Source organism: Psittacula echo, assembly GCF_963264785.1.
Source record: "Psittacula echo genome assembly, chromosome: 7".
In the NCBI taxonomy this organism is placed as follows: Eukaryota; Metazoa; Chordata; class Aves; order Psittaciformes; family Psittacidae; genus Psittacula; species Psittacula echo.
In genome coordinates, this window is record NC_137740.1 from 7,987,481 (window position 1) to 8,006,537 (window position 19,057).

The 19,057-nt window shown below is 37.5% G+C and overlaps 1 protein-coding gene across 2 annotated transcripts in view; it reads left to right on the forward strand.

Moving 5' to 3' along the window:
• The window catches only part of FAF1 (Fas associated factor 1), a 170,652-nt gene extending 154,898 nt beyond the window's left edge, over positions 1 to 15,754 (forward strand). Inside the window, exon 19 of one of the 2 annotated variants that reach the window (XM_080622796.1) lies at positions 12,527 to 15,753. In XM_080622796.1, coding sequence (XP_080478922.1) covers positions 12,527 to 12,610 — 84 coding nt within the window. In that variant the 3' untranslated portion in view covers positions 12,611 to 15,753. Of the gene's footprint in view, positions 1 to 12,526 lie in introns of both variants that reach the window. The other variant, XM_080622797.1, reaches the window with a different exon arrangement.
• The last annotated feature ends 3,303 nt before the right edge of the window (positions 15,755 to 19,057 follow it).

Below are 19,057 nucleotides of genomic sequence, written 5' to 3' on the forward strand. Positions count from 1 at the left end.
TCACTAGGAATAAGGCTCTGATTAGTGTGTTTACAGTACTATTTTGTAACAGATACCTCTTGCTTTATCATCTGATTTGTATGTACTCCAAAAGGGAAGAAAATAATGTTCTTAGCAAGAATACAATCTTGAGAGTGGATGTGATTTCTGACCAGTTTTTGGCATAACTGTCAACAGGATGGTAGTGCATGCAGCTTTTCTTCCACCTTGTCTCATATTGAGAATCCTAATCTGTCAGACTGAAAAGCAGCATTTAAGGAATCTCATTAATCACTAATTAACTTTACTCGTTACGCATGTAATATCATTTCCAGTGGAACCAAGGACTAGAAGTCATCTCTGTTTCCAGGATTATCAATCATTCAGTTTATTTGACAGAAGAAAAACAATGTTTCACAGTCTAAACAGTGTTTTGGTGTATTTTAAATGTTCTGCAAGTCATACCTCCTTAACTATAACATATTTATATCTTAGTACATATTTAATATAAAAAAACCTGCATGTATATTACTCCATTTACATTTGTTTGCACTTTAGAGTGTTTCTGTACTGATGATGTTCACTGTACTGATGATGTTCACATCATCATCATTATTAATTTTAGTCCCCTGCAGCAAACTCAAAAATTGATCAGATGACTCATATAAGAACAAATTAAGAAAGGTGTAGAAAAGAAAAAAGGCCACTAAATTAGATCAGGCTGGTATTTTCAGTACGTTTGTGAAACTGTCAGGGAGAAAATGCTGAGGCAAAGAAAGGAGAATTTAACAGCAGGATAGGGAGCCGTTGGTCTGTTGTGTGGGAAGCAAAGGCCCTGTCATCTTTTTTTCTATGATTCCAGCCTAATAATGCCATGTATGAGGAGTCACATAAATGATTCATGCCGATTGACTCAGTGGTCGTGTATGAATCTGGTTGCCATTGTGACCACCAGAGCTACAACAGATGAAAAATAATCCTCAGGGGTTTTGCTAACCACTGAGAGCTATGAATGACATCTGCCGTGTTCCTCAGTTTGGGGAAGTTGGAAGTGTGCAACTCCATAGTTGATGAATGCCTTGGAAATATGGTAAAAGTATATATTCATTACCTTAGGCTACTCTTAAAAGTATAGTGTAATTTGTCAAGACCCTTCTGCTATGTGATCTCTATCACAAGCGTCCATTGAAATCTGTGCAGCAAGAACAGAGCACTTAGGATGCCTGTGCTCCAGAAAACAGTGGCATTTAAAATGCTGTTTGTATTTAAACATATTTATACATAACATATTTTAAGAAAATATGTTTGAATATATCAGAGTTACTTTGCTGGACTTTTTACTGCAATAAGATGAAAACATGTCTTCTCCAGATGGTATTTTTTTCCTCCATCCTCCTGTGTAATTCTGTAACGCACACCCTTAAAAGTGTTTCTGTCTTATCAAAACAAGTGGATTCTCTTTAACCAGTTCAGCATTTTCTTGTAATAAACTTGTTAGAGCATTTTTTGCTGCTTTGCAAAGCCATCAGTCCTGATACAGTGTTGTTGAAGTATTTCTGTCTTTCATATATAAGAATTCATTAGTTCTTAGTTTTATGTTCCAGTTGCTTACAGAGCTATCCTTAGCTAACTTAAAGTTGGTATCATAACCCTACTGTAAATACAAACTTGTACACATGAGTAAATACACAGATTAACCTTTTCCAGACACTACTTGTAGATTTTAAAGCAGCAGTGACATTCCAAAGCAGTTAAGCACATGCACTGACTTGTTATTGGTTCTTTGTCACCGACTGTGTTGTTCTTTCTGCTAGTGCTGGAATTAGATATTAACCACGTCCTCTCTCAGTACCTTAAACAAGGCAGCAGCACTACATAACATACCAACAGATGTGTATCACACAGGTGAACCTGGGTCAGCAGGTAACTTGCACCTCTAACTTTGAAAACATTTGGCAAGCACATCTTTTGAGTGAAAAGCTGTATTATAAGTTCTTTGCTTTATTCTTAAATGCACCTGCAAAGGCTTTAATGGAAGCAAATGTGTGACCTGTTCAAATGTATGTGCTGATTTTAGAATTATAGTTCCCTTTCTTCCAAGAATTGCCCTAATCTTCAAAATGCTTTTAACTATAACAAAAAGAGCTCACCCTAAGCATATTAGTGTGCTCAGTCAACCTTCTCATTCAGTGTTTCTTCTATGTTCCTTTCTCTTAAAAGCCTTCCCAAACACTTAATTTCAGTAGTCCTGTCGATCTGCCACCTGTATGATCCACCTTCTCCCAGTATCCTGGAGACTTCCCAGTTGATCAGTTCCTTGCTTCCTTCTGTGGAGATCTGCAGAAGTCTTTCTAAAACTCTTTAACATCTAAAGGAGTGGGCATTTAACCACACTTTAGGCAAGAAGGTGAAGTGTATCAGGTCTAACTGAAACTATAGGAAGAATGTGCAGAACAAATTTACCCAATCTGGGCTTCACCCACCCTAGTAGGATTAATGATATGTTGGCAAGTGCTTTATGGTCCTGGCATGCTTTCTCTTTCAAAAGACTATTTTTGAAAGACTGAATTTCATAATTTCTTCTGGAAAAATCAAAATTGCAACCTATAATTTCTTCTGCTCCTTCCTCCTTAAGGTGGAGCATTAGTTATGTATTTGCGAGTATGTCTTTTGCAGACATGGTATTAGAGACTTAAGCTCTTTATTTACTGTATCTGGAGGCCCTGGTAAGCCAAGACTTCTACAGTATTTCACATTTTATTTTTCTGAGCCACAGCTTAGGATCAGGTGGCAGTTAAGTCACTTAAGGTTATTTAAATGCATCTAAAATGTTGCTTAATAATTCAGAACCAGTTTGCTCTGTTTAGAGTATTAAGATTTTTTAAATCCTTTTAATTAACCAATTTCAACAGCAGTTTAAATAAACAGAAACAAAAAAATCTGCCTCCCTTGAAAGGGCAGAAATGAGATTTAACTCAAATTGCGTGTCAATTTAAATTAGGAATGATCAGGATTTCAGTAAATTTAGAGTCAGACAATTCTTAATACTATATATATTATATAAATATTATATCTAATATATGTATTTATATATAATATTATAGAAATATTAAAATATTCCTCCAAACCCAAATGTGATCATTCCTGAGCTCAGAGTAATCCTCTTTGATGCCCACAGTGCTGAAAATAATGCCGCAGCATAGTAAGCTAGCTACAGCGCTCAGCTGGTGTAGTAAGCAGAGTATTTAGCACGCATAGGTCTGAGAAGGTAACTATCCTCTGTTCTCAGACAGGTAATGTTAGAGCCTGATCTCCATGTCGTTATGCCAGGTAGTTTGGCAATTCTGTATATCAGTTGTAGAAGCCATTCTTTGTAAGGATTATTCTGCATTTTACACAGCGCAAACTACTTACTTCAAATAACCTACTTTTAAACTCATTAGATAGTTGTTTAAGCTCATTAAATAGTTCATGAAAGCGTTATATGTCCAGTACCATCTCTGTCTTTTAACGTTGTTTCCTCTAATCATCTTCTTGATAGAAAGAAAGATTGGGAGAAAGATCTTACTGTGAGAAAGGATTCATGCAGTGTCATGGTTATACCCAGTAGCACTTTCAGTAACTTCACATAAATCAGGAAAGTAGCTTGAATATCTGTCTGATGGCAAAGAAGGATTTCAGATGAATTAAATATTTTTCTGATATGTTCAAAAACGTTTTCAAATGTTTTATAAGTTCAGGGAAAATTAATTATGTGATCCATGTAATTTTTCCAGTCATTTCAGTTACTGGTGTTTATATTTCCTACTACATGAAATAGTTCTCATCTGCTTCAATTCACATAATTTAAAATTTTACAGGTCAGTGCAGCTCTGATGGTGACATGTGTTTATCAGCTCTGATCTAGTTTACACAAGGCCATAGCCACCTACAAATTTAGACGTCCCTCCTCTTGCCATTTACAACTGTCCTTAAGTCAATACTACCTGCCCTTGTCTTTCCTTTCTTTTCAGGATATGTTGTTATTTTATTTATTCAAGCAGTTTAGTTTAGTTAAGACACCAAGAAGTTGCTTAAGCAAATTGGCCATACGAGAGTGGCGTATTCCCATGCCTCTTTTAGAAGCATGATTTCTGGTCGTTCTTCCTGATGACTTGCAACAGTAGAATGGTTGGACTGATGAACATCGAGTGCAAGAGGAAAGGACCATGTATCATTGCAGACAGAACACTGAAGCATTTGCAATCCCTAGGATTGCCGTTAATAAGTTTGGTGCTCACAGAGTAGTATCACAGTCTTTTGGTCTGCACATACAAAAGGGAGTAGGTGATGTTCTTGCCCTACTGAAATCAATGGCGCTACTTTAGAGAATATTAGAGAATATTGAGAAGATTTTGCTTCTTGAATGTGATGTTTACTTTTGTGAAAATATAATTTCCATTTGGTAGTCAAGAATTCTATAAGTATTACAGATTTTTTGTATTTCCTTCCAAGAAAGACAGACTTGATCTATCTTTTCAGAGCTAGTGTCTCTGCGTAAGTAACTATGATATCCAAAGAGAACGATGAGAGCCCTTCATGTATGAAGACATTGGAAGGAGATGGAAGGAATGTCTTCCTCATCACGTAGATGTAAGCTTATTCTTTAGAAAATAAAATCACATTCTGTAGGTCAATATAGTTTCTGATCTCTAACAACAACTCTGAATCTGGGGGATGTTTAACCAATTTCAGGAAATAGATGTGCATTTCAGATGAGCTGTTTTATTTAAGACTCACTAAAGTAAGCAGGCATTCACAACGCTCAGTGCGGTATGTGAACGCTCAGTTGAGTCATCCTCATTAGTTAACCCACTGACTAATGCCAACCATGTGATTAATATATTCCACCCAGGCACATCCCTTGGACCAAAAGTGTTCTTTTATTCAGCACTGCCTCATTTTACAAGACATTTATTTCAGGGGAGGCGCATTAGTGTTCACAGGAAGATGCCTTAGTTAAGCCACAGAGCTTTGCTGTTTGATATGGCATTAACCAGCATAAACTGGGCCTAAGATATTTTATACTTTTCCCCCCTAATTCAAGCTTAATGTCAATTTTATGGACTTTTTTTCCCCTTGTAGGAAGAAAATGTAATGATAAAATACCAATAAAGAGCCTTTGTAATAGTATGATACTAAGAATGCTGTGTCTGGTTACCAGAAAATTTAATGATCTCCTGCTGTTTTGGTAATTGCAGAAGTAATACATCAGACTGAATCACCAAAGCGGTGTTAGGCGCACTTTTTATTCTATTTACCTATCTACCAATCACAATGTTATACTGTAGATATCATTGTGGCATCTGAATATCTTAATCCTTTGAACTTGTGGTTAAAATCCTTTTGGATTGTTTTTCCATGCAGTTATAATTAAGTGCACATGAATTCAATCCTGGGTCATTCTCCTAGAGTGACTGTGTTCACATCCATTCCCCTTTGGGATGTATGCAAAGCAAAGTTCTTGTAGTTCACTTGGAACACTAAATGTAGTTATGTGTTTTCAGACTTCCAGTAGATGTGGCTGTTTGCTTCCCTTCAGCTCTTCATCAGTGCCCACAGTGAAAGTTACAGTATTTCTGGTGACATGATCTTTCTTTAGCTAGCACAGTTTAGAATAATTAAATACATGAATAATTGTTAGTTCGATATAAGCATGCTGGCAGCAATGCCCATAAGTGATTAATAGACTGGTTTGCTCCTTGGCATGGCAGAAGTGTATGCTTAACATACAAGTGCTGTCATCTGTAAATGCGTGTACTCAAACCTTTTCCCTACTCAGCAAGAAAACGGAAAGTAAATAACGTGAAGGAGCAGGTTATGGAGCTTTTCTGCCCACAGGTCCTTTGCCAGGAAAAGTCCCATTCCACTGTATTCTGTTGGCTTCTCTTTCTCCAAGAAATCACACAAAGAATTCCTAAATAAATCAAAGATTTCAAACCAGAAAGAAGGAAAGCAGAAAACCTGAGTGGAACTTTACAGCACCTTCCTCTTCCCTCAGCATCTGAAGTCATCATAGGATGGTTTGGGTAGGAAGAGACCTTAAAGATCATCTAGTTCCAAGCCCTCTGCCATGGAGTCCAAGTCCTCCAGTCTCAGAGTTGTTGGCACTGTGGAGACCAGCACAGTCTTGTTCAGTACCTGAAAGTAGCTCCTCTGATGGATGCTAACTTTGACTTCGTGCTCTCAGTGTATAAGACAACTAGTGTAATACTTTAACACCATCAGTAGCACATCAACAAAAGTCATATTATTGGAAGAGACTTTAATTAATTTGAATTCTTTTGTGTTTTCACTTCTCCTGCCAAAATGAAAGTGTATTCATTATTTTGTGATTGAAAATAAGCTGTTTGAAAGGCCAGAGGAAGATACAGCCTTTTTTGCAGTGTTTTTTTATTGAGATGACTTCTTAGAAATAAATACAAAACAGATACTCAGTTATGTTTGTAACTGGATGAATTTTGGCTTTATTTTGGGGGAGTACTGGTCACTAACTAAAATTTCTGATCTTGGCCTAAAAAGAAGCACAGAACTACCTCACAGCTACCCAGGTGGATCTGCTGTATACAGCAATTCCTAATGTCTTTTCTTGGAAGATAGATAAACTGTAGTTATGTATTTCTTTTACTAACCACTGTTAATTGATAGGAATTGGGTAAAAATCTGGTATTTTTTTAAACAGCATTAACATTGGGACTTTAATTTTGGTGCACGAAAGATTAGTGTTTGTTGGGGGGGGTTAAGTTTTGTTTTAAAATAAGGGGCTTTTTTCCTATTAAAATATCAGATTTTCATGTAGAATCATGAATTCATAACGTTGAACTTTAAAACCCAGGTAGTCCATGTGTTACTAAGCAAATAGAGCAACACTGGGTTTGGTCTTCTCCTTCTATTTACACTGCCCTGTCATTATGCTTAGTGTTTTAAAAAACAGAGGAGAACACAGGTGCTATCTTAATTTACTGGCTAAAAAGACAAGTAATGCAAATAAGGTTTATGAGCCTTCACTGATTAAAATCTATGCAGCAAATTCTTTTCTGATATAAATGATGTTAAGGCAATGAAAATATAAACTATGTGAAGATTGGTGGCACCTCAGGTATCTCAGAGAGCTGCACAGCTTTTCTAAGAGTAAAAAGCACGCTCTTAAGTAGAGGATGTAGCGTCACATTTTGCTGTTTTATCAACGTCTGTCACTTTGCTTAGTAAATGTATTTTTTAAATTTGATTAATCTAAAATATTGTTTTGATCAAATGTCTTCAGAGACGATAGCAAGTGTGTGACATCTGGATTAAAGCTTTGTGCTTAGATCAAGCCTAGAAGTCTTTTACTATGATGTATTTTTCCTTGTTTGTGACGGCTTTCTTCAATTCAGATGTAAATTATCTCCAAGTTTATTCAACTAAACCAGATCAAATTGCATGTATTTCTATAAAATAACCCCACTTTTGTTTGTTGCTCAGGTTGAGCGTATTACCTGTGTAACCCATAGATATTTCAATAGGTAGAAAGGATTCACTTTCACTTGTGTTTGTGTGTCATTCTGAAAATATAGTTTTTCAGACAGATCTGGTACTTTACCAGGTGTGCCTTTAAGTAATTTCTATTGCATTTATACTTTAGGAGGATTAGGAAAGAGAGTAAAAGAACTCTTTGTCCGTTAGATTCATTAAATGTATTCATGCGTGTGTAAGTGGTATAGAGGCTGTGCTACTCAGGAATCAGATCCTTGTCCTAGGGCGTAGAGAAAGGTGAAGGGTGTGATATTTACTGCTTGTGTAAGTGTCATAATAATTGTGTATTCGATTCTTTATTTTTAAATTACCTTCCTGGGCATTAAGCCATTTTTTTGGTATTTATCTTTTCCCTGCAGAGTTAGGGAGGGTAAGGAACCACACCTTTGAAATGGTAAAAGTACAGCTGCTCAGGATGTGGAAGTATAATAGAGCAGATATGTCAGCAAAGGTGAAGACATGAGTAATACAAAAATCATTCTAGAAGGAAAAAGACTTTGCTATAAAAATGTACTAAGATGTTGTTTCAACTAGTATTATATTTCATTCCTGGTAATGAAAAAACAAAGGGATTTATTCAGCATAAAGTGTAAGTAGCTACTATGTTCTTACAGGAGAAATATGAGTTAATGTTACTATCTCTTGGTTTTGCACAATCTTAAATCATTCAAACTTCAAAGTACCACACAAGTACTTCAAACCAACTAGCTAGTGCTTAGCTGAAATAATTACCACAGAATTCATTTCAACAAATGCCTATGAAACAGTAAATTTCCTGTGCAACAAACCAGCACTGGTTACATAACGAAGCTCTTTAAGAGATGAAGTCTAATCTCCAGTGCACCAAAGCATAAATTGTATCCATAGTTGAAAGAAAAGTATTGTTTTACCAGCTTAAACCTAATTCAGTGAAACTGAAACATTTTGCAGCTCAATGGCAAGATCTAATACTGATAGAAATAAGGTCCTGGTACCACCTCTGGTCATTTTGCTAGAAAGAGTCTTCCATGAAGAGAGGAGAGTGTTAAAGGTTGCATAGAAAGTCATTTGCCCGAAAACTACCAGGGCGCTCTTTGCTTTGGCTTTGAGGCAGCCCTGAATGCACATGCATATTATTCTAGATTCTGTGAGCTTGAGTATTAGTAATTTTGCTGTCACTTGAGTTACACTCTCTCAGCATCTGAACATTGTGTCCTTCCTCTGCCACCCTCCTCACTATATAAACTTGGAACAGCTTAGAGTCTCTTTAAGGGGGTTTCCTTTACATTTCATTATAATTAAAGAGCTTACCTTAACAGAACCACACAATATATTTTAAGAATACATTGACCTCATCAGCTGGTATGTTCACGTGATGTGAGTGGACTCTTAGAGCGCATGCATACAACTGTTAGAAAGACAGTTATTGTAGGAGCTGAAAATACAGAGAACCACTGTGCTTCCAGCATTCCTTTAGGCCTTTAACAAATGCTGAGTGCTTAACATGGTGAATTTTGCAACCTTTATCAAGAAAGTGTTGATTTTACCACATGGGTATCTGTGTAATCTCATTAAGTTCAGCAGGATCAATTCAGATTCGATATATAAACACATGCTTAAGTGATTTCCCGCATAATTGCTAACAACACAGAAGATACCTTTAAATAATAAAAGTGTAGGAGTTTGGGACAATGTAACTTATGTAATGTGTGGGGCTATTTTGAAAAGAGCACCATGCAGTGACATCAGAGCAAAGGATTGTCAGCACTGAAGTGGACTCCAGAATTTATCCTCATGGTAATTGAAACAAGGTACACAGATACAAATATGCATGTATTTTGTACTTCGAATTATGAAATAATCCACTGAAATTTAAGTCAGTAAAAATCCTTACAACACTACACTGGACACACCTTTGTGGGCTACAGCTCCTCGGTACTCTCTATTATATGTCGTTCTTTGGTTTCTAATTCTGTTTTAAGGGACTAAGTTACAAAGCATCTTAGGTCTTATATTTCATACATTTACAAGAGAAACCATTTCTTTTGGTAGAAGGTGTGTTCACTAATAAGGCTTCTATTCTTCGTAGTAAACAACATATTTACAAACCACAAATAACAAAGTAGAAGCTGCAGAAGGGGTATGGTGTGATAATTAAGTACAATGGCGACCCATATGAACAGAAAATGCCAAGGAGCTAAAACAAAGCAACAACAGCTTTGTTTGTTGACAGATGTAGGAGCCATATTGTTAGTTAATTGGGTAATGGTGTAAACATTTGCAAACTCTGCTGTCCCTCAGTGAATTAAGCAGCACACTGAAATTATGGTGAAAAGCTGCACAGTCCTTTTGCTGCAGGTACTCCACAATGCTTTTAACTAACCTTCTAAGTGTGGAGACCCTCAGGAAGGGACATCATGTGTTGTTTATTATTTAAGGTACTTGAGGTTTGCAGACAGTTTAGACTCGGATATGTAGCTTGAATTATACTCCAGTGAATAATAGGTTTCCATATGGTTACAGTCTGGAAGATCATTTCATTGCCTAGGCTGGCTCTTCAGATTGGTTTTTTTCTCCCAAATGCAGAAGACACTTGTTCTGGCCTTCGTAGCTTTTCTTGCAGAAAAAAAGGTTGCAGGATTTGAAAACAGAGAGGTCTAATTAGATACTGGCTTGAACAGAAAAGAGGGAAAATCAGTTCTCTCAGGTGGACAATACCTCATCTGCTGTGAATTGCAGAGACCCCTGTATACCTCGCTGTCCATGTTGAGGTGCAGTAATGGACTGTAGCAGAATACCAGAACATTAAAAAATGCAACAAGATACTTAATTAGCGGAGTTCTGTAATCACAAACTTAAATGCACTACTTTGACTGGTTTTTACATAACAGGTTTGCTTTCAAAGATAATAACCTTTCAATAATTGAAGCAGCATCTCTGCAGGAATGCATAATTGGACTGTGGGTAATAGGAATCTAAAATTGAGTCTGGTTTTTAGAAATGATTTTTCTCTTCAGACATTTAGCAGTAGCTCACCATGGTACATGAAGTTTAAGAAATTATGTTCCTGCATTGGGGATCAAAATAATGCGTCTGTGTTTGGGGTTTTTTCTTCTGCAGTCAGGTGAAATTATATTGATTTCAATGGACTTAGGAAGTGGTAAGTTTTTAATATTTGGTTAAATAATGAATTTTCTGTAACTATCCAATAAAACAATAGAAATACAAATACATTCAAGTTTGCCTGATTTAGCTGGGGGAGGAGAAAGAGGAGCAATACTGGTTTTGTTAATTAGTATCAGGATTAGTAAATTATGCTTTTAAGACAAATTACATAGCATTTTCACCTTAATTCATAGTGTTCGGTGTGCTTGACTGTTTTAAAAGATAATTTTAGTAGTGGCATATTATGGTCATAGATAAAACAAATTGAACTTTGGGAAAAAATGTTTATCAGTATGCATTTGCATTTATATCCATAGCATAAGACTAATAATCTATTATTCACAAGCAAACTTCCGACAACTAGTGTGCTCACACAGCAAAATAAAGTCAAACAGAAATACCAGGGAAAATAGTTTAAGGATGGAAGTCAAATATTGCAAATAAGGATAAGATTAAAAGAAATAATGTTAATCTTTCTGTGTGAAGCTTTGCCTTCATATAAATGTAGTCTTCTTGCCTTCATAGTAGCCTTCTGAAGCTCATCACAGCATTAACATGTCAACCTGACTGTCTGAAGGACACCAGAATCCCTGTCGTCATTATTCTATCTATATAAAGAATTGTATTATGTATTTACAATTCAATTTTATTCTCATACAAGATACCCTATAGGCAGCAGTCTAGCTTCTAAATATAATCCTCAACACAAAAGTTTCTTGCTGACTATAAATGGAGAATTGCTTATGTACCTTACGTGAAAGTTGGTAACGGGATAGACAGCGTATTGAGCAGATTGCAGAGTTTGATGCTAAGATCCAAATGCAGAAGAATTTGGCAATAATAGTGCAGATAGTGCCTGTATTGTTATTTTCCAAATTGCATGGCATTTAACTCTCACTGGAATTCTCCTGTATGCCCACCTGCAGAAATGATTGCCTAAATTCCTTTACAAATCCAGTGAGGAGCCCAAATTCCAGGGCACAATCATATAATGCAACTGTACGCAGCTAAGTGTATACATAAATGATACATAAACATAGTACTTATAATGCATATATATATATGTGCACACGCATGCATAATAACTACACACTTCAACAGCTGGGTTGAGATGCAGTTTCACCATATCGTGAGCTGATTTGGCATCTCACTCTCCATGAAAGGAGGAGGGCCCTGCTTCCTCCCTTCTACTTAGTCCTTAGTGCTTTTGCTGCTTGCACTGGATTTAGGGTTGACTGGACTTGTGTGTTCACCAGTTAGACTCACTAGCATAACAGAAAAATAACCAAACAAATAAAAGTAGACAGTTTTCTCCTAGCCGACGTTCATTAAGGTGGCTGCTAAGCATCAGTGTGAGTGAAAGGTGCCTCACCATGTGACTTGGAGCAAGAAAGGGAGTAGAAAATTAAAGGCAGAATAGTTTTCCCCTTTCAATTGAGAGATCATGTTGGATTTGCTGTTCTGCTTGCACCATCAGTTTGATTGAAGTTTTAGGATACTTACCTGGGACTTCAGTTTTATTTTACACCTTAACTCATGTGTTCTAGCAATCCTTCCAAAAGACCTTGACTTTGATAAAACCACATGCATATTCATGCTTTGGTTATAGTGGAAAACCAAACCTTGGAATTCATGTCATGGATTCTGTTTATTACTATTCTGTTTAACAATAATAATATACATAAAATACAGTATATATTTCTTAATCTGCATCCTGGGAACGCATACGCACAACTTCAGATATCACTGACAGAAGACTCAGCAATCTCCCTGGTGAAAATCTGCCCTGTGAAGAGAAACAATTCAAAACAGTCTACTTACACATACCTTCTTGTTCTTATCTTTACAGGTGACCCAGCTGGATCCAAATAAATCATTACTGGAGGTAAAACTATACCCTCAAGAAACGCTTTTCCTAGAGGCAAAAGAATAAATTTAACAAGATTGTAGGACTGATCACCCTTTGACAAGCCAGAGGCACAGCATCGAAAGGAAGACTTCTGTCAACGCCACCTTGTACTGTCATCCAACTCAGTTCAATGTCACAACTTTGCCTCTTACAAGAATCCTGAAAAATTGAAAAAAGCATAGCTAAAGTTTCACATACATGAATATATGTTTCCAACCTCATTTAAATGAGCAGAGGATAACATTCTGCTATGAACACTGAACAAGACTCTGTTGCTCACTTACCATCCAGCTTTTGTTATAATTAATGCACTGTTAAAATGTGAGTGATTGTTAGGTAGAATTTTTACTCCTCAGATGCCCCTTTTTCACCAAGAAATCTTGGACATTTCTGCCTGTACTTTTGACACTAGAATGCTGTATATTTGATATCTCACTGAGCCAGTGCTCTCATATATATGCATTTTATTTCTGTGTTTGAATTTCTACTTTGTCAACTAATTTAAAAAGGCAGAAAAAATTAATGGGACATTCTCAGCCATGGAAATTTAACAGTATTATAGTAGAAAGCATATAATTTTTGTTAGTACTTTCTGACTTCTTTCATAAGATGTAAGGTTTTGTTTGAAGAATATAGTTTGACATATATGCAAGGTATTTATTTACTGGTTCTGTTTTGGGTCTCAGTTCTGATTCAGTTTAGGAAGTATTTTCCATTACATTGCAGTGCGTGAAACTGCTTATTGCATGATGTGAATATTTAAATAACATTAGAAATGGCCAGTACCAGAAACCTGGTATCTTGCCAACACTTCAGGAATCAGCTGATATTGAATATCAGCTGTTAAAAACCTTTCAAATACCAGATACAAAAGTTCTTTATTTCGCATTGTGAAAGAAAGGGCAGTTCCCATATTAGCAGTTTTCCTTCGTTCTGGCATTTGTTTGTATCCTGTTACTCTCCTGTTTTAAAGCACCTTGTTTGTTTCATCAAACAATGAGCATCTTAAGAGGTGGTGTAAGAAGAAATCTGCCTTATTATTGCACACTTTTGGACATTTTAACAATAGATTACTGATCCCATCTCAAATTAAAGAAATCCTCCTTGTCTTGTCTGACATGTATGCACCAGCTACCTGCCATCTGATGGGGAAAAATCTGGTACTTGAAATTTCTCAACCATACAATGAGCGTACTGAGTCTAAGACCATAATGTACGTACACCTGGTGCCAAACCAGCATCAAAACTGGTTTGGTTAGTCTTTTTTGGGTTTTGTTTTTTGCTTTTCTTTTTAAGTCTCTGGTCTTACAGGGTAGTGCACAGTGGCACTACAGAATCATAATCTGCTAATCAGACTTCTCTCTTTTTTTGGCACATTGTTTTCCACCTATGTTTGTGTCTAATTCATAGTGTTTATCATAGCAAAATTATTTCTGATTTGAAAATTTTATACTAAGCAAAACCCAGTTGCACACATCTCTTAGGCTTTCTTTTTTTTTCTCTTTGGAAGGATGTTGATATAAAATTAAACGTATGCCTATTATTAGGGTGTTAGCGAAGCTGATCTATTGTTACCTTTACCAAAAATGCAAATTTCTGAGCGGGGAAAGCCTTATTCTACCTTTTGTAATTCTGTAATTAGTGAATGCTACATTGGACACTTTTAGAAGTGAAGTATCTATGGCAAACAAAGGGTTTGGAAGTGTTAAGCAAATTCCAGTAATTTACAGTTCACAAATAAAAGAATTCATAGCCAATAGAAAGATAAATGTATGTGTAATGGAAAGCTGAATGCAGACACCTCATTGTGAACTCCTGTTTCCTTACAAAAAAAATATCCACTATGTTTAGTAAATAAGAAATTAACATAGGTTGCAAATTGGGGTGATGCTGTTTCTACAAACAATCACAGTAACACACACAGCAGGATTTTAAAGTGATGCATATCTCTTTTTTTTCGTATTAGCTTTTCCTTCTAAGCTGGCTATAGAGGAAAGGAGTTGCTGAAATACTGCTACACAAAGCAAAGCGACCTTTCAGCCAACTTGTTTGTATTAATCTGTCCTGCTTAATTTTTGTTTGATCTCATCCGGCTGTTTTCTCTCACTCGACTTTATTTCTGTATTTTGACTTATATATTCTTTACTTTGATACTAGTTTTATAAAGTTATTAAATGTGGCTTGAATATTTGTTGAACTTGTTGAAGTCAGTGCTCCCAGGGTTCGTTTGGCCTCTTTTTTTTCCTAACTCTTTTGTTATTTTTTTCCTCTCATTTTGCTCGTATTGCAAAATACACTGTCATTATCAAAATGTTCTAGTGATAATTAACGGGAAATGTTCAAAGTGGTGGCATTACTGTCCACTGGTATAAAGATATCAAGATCAATATACAGGGATTATTCTGCCACAAGAAGTGTATCACTCTTTAAATAAAACATCTATGATTTTTGGTCCTTTAAATACTTTGGGCCTGATTTCAAGAAGCAACCATCTAGAGTCACCTTTCCAAATTACACCCTTGACGCAAACCAATCCCTGTGTAGAAACATTAATATTCTATGCCATCATTTTCTGCTCTCTTAAACCATGGTATTCACCTCATGTGCTTTACTGGCATGGTTAATCCTTTAGTCAGTCTACAGACTAATTTTGTGATTCAGTATTACCCTGACACTGTAATGCTGTTGCTACAGAGCATATCTCTGATTCTACCTTTTTATCTTCAGGTCCTTCACATTAATGGATTATCATTGACATGATTAATGCATTAGTTTTAAGTCTTAAGGAATTACTGTTAATGAGTGGAATCCTGAGCGATGTGTCAGCTTTCATTGCTGCCCTTCAGAGCATGATGGTGAAGGTGGGCGCACTCTGGCTTTTGAAGAAACTTCTGCCTATTGACATTGGTGTTTGGAATCATTTATTAGAGAATATGCAGAACACAGGCATGTGCTCTGTATTCTCTGCATATGCACTCTGAAGTTCAGTGAGAGTGCTGAGGGTGTTTCTATGGGAGCTATGTTGGGGGTGGTGTTTATTCTTTTTAATGTAGCAGAAAAGGACTTTGGCTTTCAGAAACTGTACCTATTCGGTGACATTAGAAACTTAAAATAAATTTTCAATTACAGTAGTGTTTCTACTAAAAAGTTACATGATTTAACTCTTCTGTATGTGGGGGGAAACAAAAGCGCCATGAACCAGGTTCGCAGGACTGAAGCACCTCATTATCCAAGCCTCATGTCCTGATTCCCTAAACAAAGCATGAGAAGATTTATGTGCCTTTAAACGGGGCCCACAACAAGCAGAAAATACATAAGTAGGTCTCCAGACAGAGCAAAGCAAAAACCTATGTGTGAAGAGTCACTTCCAGGTAAAACAAGAAGCTGCTTGGAGCTGTCAGGAAATGCTAAAGATGGAGAAATCTTGTGCACACCATTCCTCACTGGGGCCAGGGCTTCCTCCTCTCTGCTGCCCAACGTGCCTCCCTACATGAAGGGTTCACAGCACAGAGACCGTACATCAAGGTAAGCACCAAGTCCTTCCTTCCAACATTTGGCAAAGCAGAGGTTACAGTTTTGTTTCAGAAGAGCTATGGTGGCGTTCCTCTGAGACTCCCCTGCATTTTGCTTTACATTGTAGTTTTCCCGTATTGTGAGTGATACAGGTCTGAGGAGAGACAAGCCCCTGAGTCTGACATATCGGCAGGCTACTTCATCACCATCATGGTATAGGCTCCTTCCAACATGTATACTCTCTTTGCTGCCAAAGCTGCTTGATGCCCAAATAACAAGAGTCTCTTAAGCTCGTTGAGAGGGAAGGTACGAGCAGCAGCAGGTGGGGTGCTTTGCTTGATGTGAGCTATCTTACAGCCGTGTCCCATGGTGATTCACTGCAGTCACTGGTCTTCTCAGACAAATGACCTAGGAGGAGAGACTGGATGCTGATGCTACACCCTAGTTAAATTTTCTTACTCCTCTATGAAAGAGAAAGCAACAGCAGCAGCCTTTATTATACTGTTTTCTGGACAAGTCATGAAATAAAGCAGAAATTACTGTATATTTTACACAGCATGAGCCATTATTCAGTACCTGAAACCATTTCCTTACAGATGACAGAGATGGAGGAATACCAGATTTAACGCAAAACACGTCAAGATCCAGACAGTTTTATACTCAATCTGGTATAGAGCTGCACTGCTGCCAGAAGAGCCACCTCTGCCCCCATCCTGCACTAGAACCAGACAAACTCATGTAGCTAAAAGGTAACCTCCTTTTTCCTGGAGCAGTTTTCAGGCTGATCCAGCTCACTGGGTGGCTATGTGCACACCAGCACTGACAAAAAGCAGGAGAAGGTGAAGCACATAAGGGTCAGGTAAGCGAAGATGCAAGGGAGAGGAAGGCAGAGCTGCTCATCTGAGATTCTGTTAATCATGTTCCTCTAAATATTTCTGAATGCCTTGTGATTTCCTTTACATTTTGCATTAATTTGGTTTTAATTTCAAGCAAATGAAATGAATGGGATAAAGGTTTTTTTGGCTTTCTGAAGTTTCCATCAGTTTTGTGAAAGTCAGTAGCTCAGAGATCAAGAAATAAGAAGCCAGATGGGGGGTATCTCGAGTGTGCGCAGTGAGGACACGGCTCATGCTGCATCTAACTCAGCTAGTTACAAGAGACTTGAGTGAGCAGCCTGAGCAACCTACCTGCAGGAAAATATGTTTCAATGGGATTTAATGTCTCGTTAGACACCAGAGAATTCACTCTTGGTCAGGGCTTTTCTCTGTGGATTCTTTTATGTGTAATAAAGACTGAAGTCACACTGCAGCCTTAACATAATTCAATTAAAATATCATTCAACTGCTGGTTATAGAAGGCACCTTCATTAGTTTTCCTGTGCTCACAAAACCATTGGTTAACACAGTCATTATTTTGTACTTACTACCAATGAGTTTCATTTACTATTTCTGTGTTGTGACAGTCTTCCACAGTCCGTTGCTATTTGCTTTCAATCCAGCCATCTTGAATGAGCTTGTATCATTCATTAATATCATCACATCACTACTGATACCTTTCTCCAGATAATGGATGACTACCTTGGATAACACGGTGTCCTGGTTCCCACATAGATCCTTGGAGACATGCCAGTATCCTTTCTTGCTGTGAAAACTGTTGCTTACTGCTTCCAGCTATCATTTTCTGAGTAATACTCCCTTTTTTCTCAAGGAAAGATGTTTCCACTGTAGTAAGCAGCACGGCAATTGACTAGCTTCATTTTCCTGCAGTTGCCCTACTTTCACCAAGTGCTCCTTTTACACCCTGGGAATATATTAGTCCAATTATTTTTCTAATGATCTTTTACACCTTTGGTAATTGTTCCTGTCTGTCAGTTGTTTAGTTCTGGGTTTGTGTCTTCCCGAAGTTAACTTTCCGCAGCCGTGTTCTTTACTGTTCTCTTAATCTGAGTCTGTCTTTCAATTGCATCCTTTGATGCGCTGGCTCACTTGGCTCAGTTACTTCTGGTGGGCCTTCTGGAGTCTTCTTAAGAAAGATGCCTGTGTACTGTGGGGATCTGAGACAGTGTCTTCAAATAGTTTTGATAACAATCTTAGCCTTTTGCCTGTGACTTCACTTCTTATTACCTTTGTCTTCATGCAGTTTTCTTCTTAAAGCTAAATGCTACTCTGGTGATTTTTAAATGTGATTTTATCGTTTTAACAAAACAGTGAATATAAGGATGTTTTACCTCAAAATGTGTTATCACTTTATTTGCCTCTATGTTTTATTTAACCTATTGTCGGGGTCCCCATTAGCTAGTTACTATCATTCATAGGTATTTTCTGCCTTGTAACTACTGCATCCAGTTCCTCCTGATCTTGCCTTTTTGGAATTCACCGATACACCTCATTTGTTCTCATTTGAAACTCTCATTCTGTCTCAGCCATTTTCGGAGGTTTAAAATTACTCTAATGTGCACGTAGAAACATTTTTGTCTCTTTGCCGGGTTTCTATGCCCTTGTTAATTAGGACTTTTTGTTGGATAAGGAGAAGGCATTTCCGAAATGCAGTGGCAATTGAGAAGGGATTTATTTGTTTTAGTGACAGTTATAAACTCACATCTACAGAGGAACTTTATAGATAATTTTGTGGATCTAATTTTTTCAAATCCAGGTGTTTTTCAAAGCTGAAGTACAACCTGTATGCTGCAGAGATCACTCCTTCGCCGAGAACATACTTCTGCTTTTTCAAGGTGTAGACGAAGGTAAGACACAGGGTGACTGCTGCACTGTCCTCTGCTGTAGCAAATAAACCCCCAAAAGCAGAACCGCGGCCCTCAGCACCCTCAGTCGCTGCGGGGGAACCGCCGGCGCCGTTGAAATGGCCGCGGCCGAGCCCCTCACCGCAGCACCAGGCCGGGAGGCGCAGGGCTGGCCGCGCCTTCACACCTCGGGGCGGGCGGGCTGCGCGCCGGAATGC